Source organism: Micropterus salmoides, unplaced genomic scaffold (genome assembly GCF_014851395.1).
Source record: "Micropterus salmoides isolate LMB-PRFRI ecotype aquatic unplaced genomic scaffold, ASM1485139v1 Ms_hic_scaffold_16, whole genome shotgun sequence".
NCBI classification, from domain to species: Eukaryota; Metazoa; Chordata; class Actinopteri; order Centrarchiformes; family Centrarchidae; genus Micropterus; species Micropterus salmoides.
The window spans coordinates 30,286,709-30,298,752 of record NW_024040707.1 but is presented as its reverse complement, the minus strand read 5'-3'; the positions used below and the strand labels follow the sequence as shown (position 1 = coordinate 30,298,752).

The 12,044-nt window shown below is 41.0% G+C and overlaps 1 protein-coding gene across 2 annotated transcripts in view; it reads left to right on the top strand.

Annotated features, from left to right (window-relative positions):
* Positions 1–9,076, top strand: part of ctnnbl1 (catenin, beta like 1) — a 99,654-nt gene extending 90,578 nt beyond the window's left edge. For both annotated transcript variants that reach the window (XM_038723382.1, XM_038723380.1), the window contains one exon: positions 8,464–9,076. In XM_038723382.1, the coding sequence (XP_038579310.1) occupies positions 8,464–8,552 (89 nt within the window). In that variant the 3' untranslated portion in view covers positions 8,553–9,076. The remainder of the gene's footprint in view (positions 1–8,463) is intronic.
* The last annotated feature ends 2,968 nt before the right edge of the window (positions 9,077–12,044 follow it).

Below are 12,044 nucleotides of genomic sequence, written 5' to 3'. Positions count from 1 at the left end.
ACGGTCCACATTTGTCCCTAGTTCATCACTTCTAAATATTCTCTAAAATCACGTAACGCTGCCCGTTGCTAAATTAGCCACAAAGCTAATGCCGTGTTTAGCAGTGGAGGAGCGCTAACGTTAATGAGCCGTTAAACTATAGCTCCTGGTGTATTCTAAATATATCTGCGAGCTGCCTGTCTGCAGTTATTCGGTGTGTCTGAAATGATTAAACCAGAGCAGACATTTAAATAAACAAGAGCTGAACAAGAAAATAACACTGCTTCCTGTAGCTACTCTTTGTGTGACGTGGAGTTAAATGAAAATGAAATTAAGTTGCAGGTCCTCGTAGAGAGTCATGTTGTATTACATGCATTCAACAGCAGCTCACTGTATCATAAACGGCCTGATTTAGACATGATGAGAAATGGTTTCTCGTAGCTTTGGTAAGAAGAGTGCTGGTAAAGGGATGAGCTGGATGTGAATATGCTATATTGAAATTATGGCAGATTTTGTGTAAAGTGAAATACACATGCTTATTCTCTCTTACTCTTTCTGTTTACAGACGGCTGAAAAAGTTGCATGTTCCAGCAACAAATATTTATTGATGTGCAATTGTTTACATGTTCACTTTTTGAGACTTTAATCTATTTTATTAACATAATCCATTTAGGAAAAGGTTTTATAGTCCACAAACATACCAGCTTTCAAAATCAGCCTGTTCTAAGTGTAGTTTATACAGTAAAGGGGTCTACTATCCAAATCATTCTCAAAATCTAAATATCGGCTCATTAATTGGCAGTTTTTCACTTTAATATCGGCATCGGCCCCCAAAAAACCATATCGGTCGGGCTGTAGTCTCAGGTAGTTAGACTTGGCATAATAGTGATGTTTTCTCTCATTGTGTTGATAGGCAAAAAAATATCATTTCAGCAATATACATCTATGTACATGTAGCCGATGTAACATGATGGCTACATCAGCTAGATAATACTAATGGAGCTCTGAGAAACTATATGACAAGAATAGGAATAAAGGGACATTCAGATCATATAAAATATACTTTATGGTAGACTTGGATCTTGTGGAGGATACAAGCTGTTCTCCTTTGCCTTAGAGTCAGGGTAATTTGTGCTACATGTTGTCTGACCATGTCAGAAGGTAAAAGCATTTATCCAAACGGCCCCACTGGAAGGCAGTGTGAAAAGCCAACTGTCATAGAGAGGGATGTGATATCATTTAAATGGGGATAAATGTCCACATTTCTCCTCTGGAAGACATTCATAGTGTTTCACTTGGTTGTCCAAATGTTAAATTTAGTGTAGTTATGGAAAGTTACAGAAATTGTTAGAGGCAGCCCCTCCAGTTTCGACATCAGAAAGGTGTCGGGGGAGGGACGTGTTTGTTGGAGGACAAGCGGACTGCCACTCAGTATATTTTGGTTGATCAGGCCAGTCACAGTGCTTTTACCAAGCAGCAACCTCAGAGCCTTAAAAGTGAATCCAGTGGGGAAGTGGTGGTGGTGGGGGTGGTGATGGCGCAGTGGTGTAAGAGACCCGGGTTCAAGTCCACTATGACACACCAATGTGTTCCAGAGCAAGACACTTAACCCCTAGTTGCTCCAGAGGTGTGCGACATCTGACATACATAGCAATTGTAAGTCGCTTTGGATAAAAGCGTCGGCTAAATTAATGATTATTATTATTTATATAGTAAACCTGCATTCTTTCTAATTGCCAGCAGGGGGCGACTCCACTGGTTGCAAAAAGAAGTTCGATTGCATTGGAGTTTTTGAGACAGTGACCTTTCCTAATGAGTTTATACTTTCAGGTATTCTTCAATACAGTGTGATGTTCATTTTGTAAATTAGCCCTTTTTAAAGGAAGGTAGAGAATAAAGAGGGTAAGCTTTAGGGCTTGGCTACATTGTAATTGACATGTCGCTACCGGGCGACCTGTCAATAGGGATAGATGCAAATCGTCAACACTGCACAGTGTACATTTTACTAGCCGTGAATTTGCTTTTGGGTGCTGTGTTTTTTTAATTGTAACATTTTGGTTTTTATAAAAGACACAGGAGTCGGTTGTTAATTTATTCCAGTAAGTACATATTTAGTTTCGAGCCTGTTTTTTTGCTTGCCTAAATAAGTATCCCAATTAAACACAATTATAGTATCTCACAAAAGTGAGTACACCCCTCACATTTTTTTAAATATTTGATTATATCTTTTCATGTGACAACACTGAAGAAATGACACTTTGCTACAATGAAAAGTAGGGAGTGTACAGCTTGTATTTGCTGTCCCCTCAAAATAACACATCACACAGCCATTAATGTCTAAACCACTGGCAACAATAGTGAGTACACCGCTAAGTAAAAATGTCCAATTTGGGCCCAATCAGCCATTTTCCCCTCCCCAGTGTCATGTAACTCGTTAGTTTTACAAGGTCTCATGTGTGAACGGGGAGCAGGTGTGTTAAATTTGGTGTTATCGCTCTCACACTCCCTCATACTGGTCACTGGAAGTTCAACATGGCACCTCATGGCAGAGAACTCTCTGAGGATCTGAAAAAAAGAATTGTTGCTCCACATAAAGACGCCCTAGGCTATAAGAAGACTGCCAAGACCCTGAAACTGAGCTGCAGCACGGTGGCCAAGACCATACAGTGGTTCAACGGGACAGCTTCCCCTCAGAACACGCCTCGCCATGGTCGACCAAAGAAGTTGAGTGCACGTGCTCAGCGTCATATCCAGGGGTTGTGTTTGGGAAATAGACGTATGAGTGCTGCCAGAGGTTGAGGGGTCAGCCTCTCAGTGCTCAGACCATGCGCCGCACACTGCATCCAATTGGTCAGCATGGATGTCGTCCCAGAAAGAAACCTCTTCTAAAGATGATGCAAAAGAAAGCCCGCAAACAGTTTGCTGAAGACAAGCAGACTAAGGACAGGGATTACTGGAACCACGTCCTGTGGTCTGATGAGACCAAGATAAACTTATTTGGTTCAGATGGTGTCAAGCGTGTGTCGCAACAACCAGGTGAGGAGTACAAATAAAAGTGTGTCTTGCCTCCAGTCAAGCATAGTGGTGGGAGTGTCATGGTCTGGGGCTGCATGAGTGCTGCCAGCACTGGGAGCTACAGTTCATTGAGGGAACCATGAATGCCAACATGTACTGTGACATACTGAAGCAGAGCATGATCCCCTCCCTTCAGGGACTGGGCCGCAGGGCAGTATTCCAACATGATAACGACCCCAAACACACCTCCAAGACGACCACTGCCTTGCTAAAGAAGCTGAGGGTAAAGGTGATGGACTGGGCGAGCATGTCTCCAGACCTAAACTCTATTGAGCATCTGTGGGGCGTCCTCAAACAGAAGGTGAAGGAGAACAAGGTCTCTAACATCCACCAGCTCCGTGATGTCATCATGGAGGAGTGGAAGAGGACTCCAATGGCAACCTGTGAAGCTGTAGTGAACTCCAAGAGGGTTAAGGCAGTGCTGGAAAATAACGGTGCTCAAACAAAATATTGACACTTTGGGCCCAGTTTGGACATTTTCACTTAGGGGTGTACTCACTTTTGTTGCCAGTGGTTTAGACATTAATGACTGTGATGTGTTATTTTGAGGGGACAGCAAATTTACACTGTTAAACAAGCTGTACACTCACTACATTACATTGTAGCAAAGAGTCATTTCTTCAGTGTTGTCACATGAAAAGATATAATCAAATATTTACAAATCTGTGAGGGGTGAACTCACTCTTGTGAGATACTGTAATGTGAATAACGGATGCAGCTGCATTAGAGTTACTGTTGTGTATGCTGCCATGTGTCCTTACAGAAACCTCACTATTGTATCCCTTGTACTTCTGACACTCTTGCTTGCCTTTTATAGATGCTGTTACAATTAATTAAATGAATACATTTTTTTACAACATCAATGCCAAAGAACTCCACTATTGTCCAAAAAACTATAAAAGAAAATACATATTTACATGGACAATGTAATTTACAAAACAAAATTAGCAAAGCAATATAAACACACTGACCATGTACAGTGGCATAACTCTCCAAAGATCAAAAATGCCTGCAGTTTATTCCTCCTGGATCCTCCTATTGCTCCTAATGCCATTTGCAAACAGCTTTAATGCTGTCATTTTCCTTGAAAAGCCTTGGAAACACTTATTTTCCCAAAACAGCTTTGCAGATGGCTGACTAAACGTAGCTGTACAAATTAGCTGGTGATTATTCTCAAAGCGTCCTTTTGATGGTCACATTTAATATCTTTGCAATATTCATTATTTCGGACCTTGCACCTCTGTATTTGCATGCTCCTTGAATCTTCACATATAAAGACTGTGAAGTTTATCTTGATGCTTGAGATGCATAATACAACAGAATATAAAAATGGTTTTGATTTGTGTAAATCAACTAGTTTGTGTCAGTGACACTCTACATGAGGTTTTCTTTGGAAACATTATGGTGGTTAGATTAATATACTACACACTGTTCCAGTGATCTTTTGTTCAGCTTGATCCAAACAGTTTCAGGCTGGTGGAACAGTGTTTTAAACGAGTTGTGGTGACCCAGCTGCAGCTGTAATCACAGTATAAGTTCTACAGTGTGTCCCTATCCTTGGCTGCTGCTGCAGAGACTGCTCCTGGAAATCATTCTCCTTGTACTCATGGCAGATCAGTCCCAGTCACTGACCTGAGTAATGGCGATGCTCAGTACTGTATTGTCCTCTGCCGCGTTGCCGTGGTGACTGAAGGAGAGAGTACCAGCATGCCACAGAGAAGGTTCAGCAGAGTTGAAGAGTCACCGAATCTCTGACCTTTCTGTCGTGTGTGGCTGACTATACTGCCATTTATAGACACAGAGACAGGCTGGCAAAGAAAGAGGCAGTAGGCAAGAGGTTTTCATGTTTCACCCTCTCTGTATCCCATTACCTGCTTTTCTCAGCCAACCTTAAATTTGATTGCAATTTTTTTTCAGTAACATCCCACCTCCATGGATCAAATTCAAGTCCCTGGTGCTGCCATTCAAGCATGCTGTGGATGCTGCATATCTCTGTGCCATGGTGTAAACCTACACCCTACACCTCTAGCCATTCACTTTTATAAATTTACTCCCAATTTTGTGGTCTTTCTTAGCCCAACTCCTCTCAGAATACTCATAGATGACCTCTGTACTCCAGAGTTGTCTTCTGTCACAATTTGTCTTCTGACCTGAAAATATATATCTCAAGAACCTGTTTACGGGTCTTGGTCTGCCTACCTTCCAACTCTGCTGATATCTGATGGTGCTCAGATGGTGTTTACTCCTCTGTCATGCAGTGGTGGAAAGTAACTAAGTGCATTTACTCAAGTACTGTAAGTGCTAAGTGCAATTCTGACGTACTTGTACTTCAGACGTGCACATCAGCAAGCTTAGAGAAGGTGGAAGAAACTCAGTGTCATGAAATCCTACATCAGTATCTGTCTATCAGAGAGAAAGCTGATTTTATTTCTAAACTGGTCTCCAACAACTGTCACAGGCCTCAGATTCTTGTTAATATGTTTAACACCCTTACAAATCCCAATAATTCTGCTCCTAGAATTTTAGAAAAGAGGTCCAATGTAGGTATACTAAAATTCTTTGTTGAAAAGATTTTTGCCCTTCGATCCTCTGTAACCACATCCTCTGACCATGATCCCCCTCTTCCTCCTATGTACCTTGCGGTCCTGGATCAGTTTGAGTCCATATCCGTCACCTCCCTATCTGAGGTGGTCCATCATCTGCGGCCCACAAATTGTCCCTCTGACAGCATTCCCTCTCGTCTGATTAGGGAAGTCTTTGACACCGTTGGACCGTGTATTTTGTCATTGATAAATACCTGTCTTGTCTCTGGTTATGTTCTATCCGCCTTTAAACACGCTGTTGTACAGTCCCTGCTAAAAAAGGAAAATCTCGACCCCTCTGTTCTTTCTAACTTCAGGCCCAGCTCTAAACTGTCTTACTTATCTAAAGTCCTGGAGAAAGTAGTATTTTACCCAGCTGCAAACATTTACACACTATTAATCATAATGTTTATGAAAAGTTCCAGTCAAACCCTGTCACAGCACAGAAACTGCACTTTTAATAGTTTTTAATGAATTGATTTTAACTGTTGTTTCTGCAGTCTCTGCTGTCCTAGTGCTCTTAGACCTCACTGCTGCTGATACTGTTGACCACTCAATCCTCTTGTCACAGTTGGAAAACTGTGTAGCAATTAAAGGTACTGCACTTAAATGGTTTCGATCCTACCTTACAGGTAGGAGTTTCTCTGTTCACCTCGGTGATTATTCCTCTGAGAAGGCTATCTCCCTGCTAAAGATATAGAGAGGGTGATTAATGCCTTCATAACTTCCCGTCTTGACTATTGTAACTCCTTTTATGTGGGCTTAGACAAGTGATCTATTCACCGCCTCCTGATAGGAAAGAAGAAGAGGGACCACATCACACCTGTCTTGCGCTCCCTCCACTGGCTTCCTGTTCATTACAGGATTGATTTTAAAATCTTACTTTTAACTTTTAAATGTCTTTATGGATTGGCTTCACTTTACTTAACGGAGCTTCTTAATGTTCACACTCCAGCTGAGATCCGCCAATCTCCTCCTCCTGGACGTACCCAGAAGCAGACTTAAAACCCGAGGTGATGTAGCTTTTGGTGTAGCTGCCTCCTAAACTGTGGAACAACATGCCAGTCCATATCAGAACCGCCCCAACTCTCAGACGCTTTAAATCACTGTTTAAAACGCATCTCTTTTCCATGGCATTTCTATCAAGTTAAGTCTGTTATTATCCCTGGCGAATTTAATATCACTATCATTATATACTGTATGTTCTAATGTTTTATTGCTGTACTTATTTTTTACTTATTTTTTTATTGTTGTATTTTTAACCTGTAAAAGACCTTGGTTGTTTTTAAGTGTGCTATATAAATAAAATTGAGATTGATATTGATTTCCATTTTATGGTAATTTAGACCTCTACTCCACTAAAGGTCTGTGTCAATGCCACTGAGGGCAAAAGTATTATTAAAACATACAAGCTCATTAAATACAAAATATTGTTAAGATTAAACCAGTGGTTGCTATTACTTACCCATGAACCTCTCACAAGTCAATCAGGCTAAACTGGTGGCTTGTTTACATCCTGTGTGATCAATCATCTAAGTGCATGTTAATTGCCCTGTCATACTTCACTTTAGTCATTGCATTGTTCCCAGACCAGACAAATGACAGCCAAATCTACACAAATAAGACCCTAGTTGTAATAAACCGGAAGGAAATATTTGTTGGTGTGTGCTTTCAGCACTCGTGTAGACAAGTAGTGTCCTTCCACATTATCTCCGATGTCCCCCCGCAGTTCCGTTATGTCTGTCACTACCCTTTGTATACTGTCTAATAACATAAAAACATCCCTCCCTTGACAAAAACAAAATCTCCTTGGTGTCTTTGACAGCCTTGTTTTGTCCTTCTAAACCCTGTGGGCTCTTGTCAGGAAAGACCCCTCCATTCTCACTGCAGTGTCTCCCTGAGAAAAGTTGTCTTTTTCATCTTTCTGTCTCGACATCCCTAGGGTTAATGCGTAATCCCTGCCTCAGAGGCTGGCTGAGCGACAGATCGAATGCCTGGGGTGCACTGGGGCTGCGGCAGCTACAACTTTTTCTTTCTGCACATTAGACTCACAAATCGACCGCCCGGCAATCTCAAAAGCCTTGTGTGGGAAGCAAAAGAAATGAAAAGAACAGTCGAACGTGTAAAAGCACACAATGAAGTACGAGAACTGTGCAGTACACCTGGACTGGTTACTGTTCACATCAAGGTGGATTTCAGTACAGTTGTCCTGGGACCTCTCATGATAAGCATTTTTTCTAAATGAAGATCTTGTCATCTTGACTTTTTGTTACAAAGTGGTGAATAGACTAGAGACTGTCTGGACTAGAATGAAAGGCTATTACATGTTAGTTATTTAATGCACTGTTTCTCTGGAAAAGGGATCCCTTCTCCCTGATGTTACAGCATCTCTGCTTCTTTCTAATTATTCAGTATTTTAAAAGGGGGAGAGATAATAGCCAAAATTATAAAAAATATTTCCAACTATATTAGTATTCGATCCCCCCCATCCGTCCTCCCTGCCAGGCTCCGTGGATCTGTCTCCCAATTGACAAAATTTACCATAAATGTAACACTGCTTCTTGTCAGAATCATTAAAGAGAAAGAGAGAGACAGAAAATTAACACAGCTATTTTAATCAATACTTTCACTTTTACTACTTATTTTTGATGACTGTGACTGAAGCTATTTCTGCTGTTGCACGCTAAATACAACTTCCAAATCCATTCAACACTTTTGGTTGATCTTCAGAATTTCTGCCTCCAAGGATTTTCTCTGTAGCCTCAAAAGTGTAACAGCCACACCTATGCGGTCAACTAATCTTCTGACTTTTCTTTGTCTTTTGCAGAGTATGCTGAAAGCATCGGTGATGGGAAGAGTGATGAGTTCAAAGAGGCTGAGCGGAAAAGGATTATGGACCTTGTAGACAACTTCTAATGTCACTTGCTCTCTCATACACACACACACACTCACCCTCAAACACAAACAATATATTCTTACACATCAGAAAATTAAAACCCCACTGTTCTGATTTGGGACTGATGGTGACCATGACCTTGAGCCGGTCTGTGAGCTGAGGAGATAAGGATGTGGGCTGTTTTTCCCTAACGTAACTAAAGTCACTGGTTATGTTTAAATGCACAGCAATAAAATAAAAGCAACCCTTTATTTACTTATTTTTGTGGTTTAAAGAAAGGTACTTCTTAATTTCAGTAATTGCTGTGCATGTAAACCTGCTCACTATAGAGACAATAGGAGTTGAGTTTGGAGAGCAAAAGATTGGAGCTTGACTGAAACACACAGCGAACATAAGATGTACTCGGGGCTACAGTGCTGTATAATTTCCATACTGTGGCTTTGAATACTGCAGGATAATTATGGACAGAGTTTGCTCTGGTTTGTTTGTTTTGGATTTATGTGTGAAATATTTTCTAATAAAACATTTGGTAATAAAATCCTGATTGCATGTTTGGTTTGTTTGATTAATGTCACAGTTTCTGCACATGAATCTCATTATGCCTACGCTTGGTTACTGTTGTACAGACTCACAGATGGTGACACTAAACCTATATCTGCAGCATCCTTTGCAGAGAGAGAATCCTCACAGAAAGGCAGACCTGATTCCTCTTTATTTGTCTGAACCCACCCACTGCTGGTTCTCAGCAGCCTCCCGGAGCTCTCAGCCCACTGCTGTTTTTCTTTGTGACGCGGTTCTTCCACATCAGTGTGGAGGTGTAATATGGTAGAGCTGTATACACTAACAAACCTACTGTAGTATCCCTGTCCTGTGCACCATACTTTTTTATCTTTGTTTTTATGTTTAGGAGCAAAAAAACATTCCCAATTAGGTGTGCATTTTGAGAGAAGAAGGATCAGTGCATGGAGGATATGGAAGAGAATATTTTGCAGAGACTTATTTTTTTGTCTGATTTTCTGAATTTTCATAGCAGACCAATTGTACTTAAGGAAAAACTGTTTTCTAAATATATATTATCAAAGTACAGCAAGGCGCTTTAACGTCAAGATGACACTTATCCTTAAGCTCAACGTTAAGCCAACAAGCATGGGAAATCTTAAGTGCTCAGAATAAGTTTGACAATCTACAGTTCCAAAACAACTATGAACACTAGAGCGGCTGATGACCATTTTCTGTTTGAAATCTCTAGAAGAAGCTAGTAAGAGGACCTTACTAATGTAGTAGAATTAGGCAGCTTATAACTGTCTCCCATATGAACCAGACGCAGCATCCATTTGTATTAGTGGCTTGTCTATAGTATATTCCTGTAATACTAAACACTCATGTAGTATACCACACCCTCTTTGGATCCCTGACCATAACCCTGGCAGGAAGCAGCAGTGTTAGGAGGGAATGGGGGACTGCTCACTGACAGCTGTCACATCTGTTGCCTTTCCTAAGTCTCTTCACAAACTCTTAATATCATTCAGTAACAAGATGGGTTGAACGGCAGGGCGTCGTTTGCATATTGTATTGGCGGCAATGGCCTGGCACCATGCATCTCTTATCAGTGATTATGACTGCGGCGTGTTTAACAGCGGTTGTACTGCAATTTCACAGCTGAGGGGAAGGAGAATAATTGTATTTTCCGAATGACTGAGTGCAAACACTGTGCACTGCTGTGCTTTTGGGCTCCTCTCTTTTAGTAGGGACTGACAGGAGAAGGTATTCTGTTATTGAGCGTAAGCACAGGAATTGATAGTGTAACACAGGTGCACTGCATCTTAAAGTTTTGACATATACAGGCCTCCAAGAGCTACTAATGTTACCATTTAGCACAAAGCACCACTGCTTTAGTACAGCCTCATAGAGCCGCCAGCATGACTGTAGACTCTTGGTCTTGTGAAAATATGCCCTCATCAGAAATAACCTATATTTCGACAACTCAGAATGAACCTGCCTCAACACTGGTAGAGAAACAACAACCAATCCCCTACCCCTGATAAAATCAGCATGGGAGGTGCATAGAAACAGTTAATTGCAGTTCTCTCTCTCTCTCTCACTCCCTCACTCCCTCAGCGCTTTCCATTGTTCTGAAACAACAGCTAAGCAATATTCTAGTATTTTGGCCAATAAATTGTCTCTGGGCCAATATAGCCTCCGGGAAGGCGCATTGGAATTATCTAATGTAATCGCAAAGATAATGCAATTATATTAGATCATTTCTCAAACATTGGTAGAACCAAAATATTTACATTACAGAATGCAACAAAATAAAACACAAGAAACAAGATGCAAAACAAAAGCATTTGAGGGGAATTGTTGCTTGTCACTGCCAGTAAGCACTTTCTCATGGTGGGAACTGTTAGGAAATATTACAAAGAGTACTCTCACTCCCTACATGTTACTGGACACTACCATAACACATTTATATACCATGATTGTTTTACTGGTGCATTGTATACATTATATTTTATCCCCAGTAAATGGGGCCTAATGGGGCACCAGAGGTAAACTGACCACCAGTTGGTGATCATCATGCAGGCAGCCTGCAATAGGAAGTTTCCAGTTTTTACACCCTTTGTGTTGTTTCTCTAATTATGGTTGACTGTTATGTAAAGTTGTGCAATTTTCTTTTTCCTCTTTTGAATGCCATGTCTCGGACTGAAAAAATTAACATGAACATCTGGGATAACACTTGAGAAAAAATGGGGACAAAAAAGAACACTGCATACTGACCTAAACCTGGAGGGAAAGCCACATGGTTCAGTTAAAAACACAATGAGTGGCAATGTGTATAAGTATTACAACTGTCTCTTATGTGAAACAGGTTGGCTCACAATTTGATAAAGACTGTTTACATGAAAGTAGGAGCTAGCCCGTGTCATTGTGCAGATTGTCAGTTGAAATTGTATCCTCGACTGTTCAATATGAGCAATGAGGCTGCATTTCAGCACAATGGACAGCAACACACCAAAGCCACAGTATGCCATGTCTCCTTGGCAAACACCACCGAAGGTATAAACCTGGGAAGGAGCTTATTACAGCAAGAGGATCTCTTAAAATCTAATTCAGTAACACTACATGCGGTCACATAGTGGTGACACTATGGGAGGCAGGCTGTTAGCAAGCACTTTGTGGAGCTTATGTTGCACCCGCATGTAGACTATGCTTGGCATTACAAAAACATGTTTATAGGTTTGTTATTTAGGTAACATTAATAAAACATAATAATACAAACATGTTAGAGCTTTGAACATTTTGGCGGTCTCCCGCCGATTCATAGAAGTGCATTTCCTTCACGAAAATTAAACGTCTTGAAGTTTAACGGTGGTGGATGTTTGTTTTTTTTTAATATCCCTCCTCTCCTCTCATAACTAATATTCCCCAATCCCCACTGCAGGCTACAGCACTTCCCATTTGGGAAAAGTCTCCTTCCGCCGCATGTAGAGCCGACTGAACGGAGGCAGAGC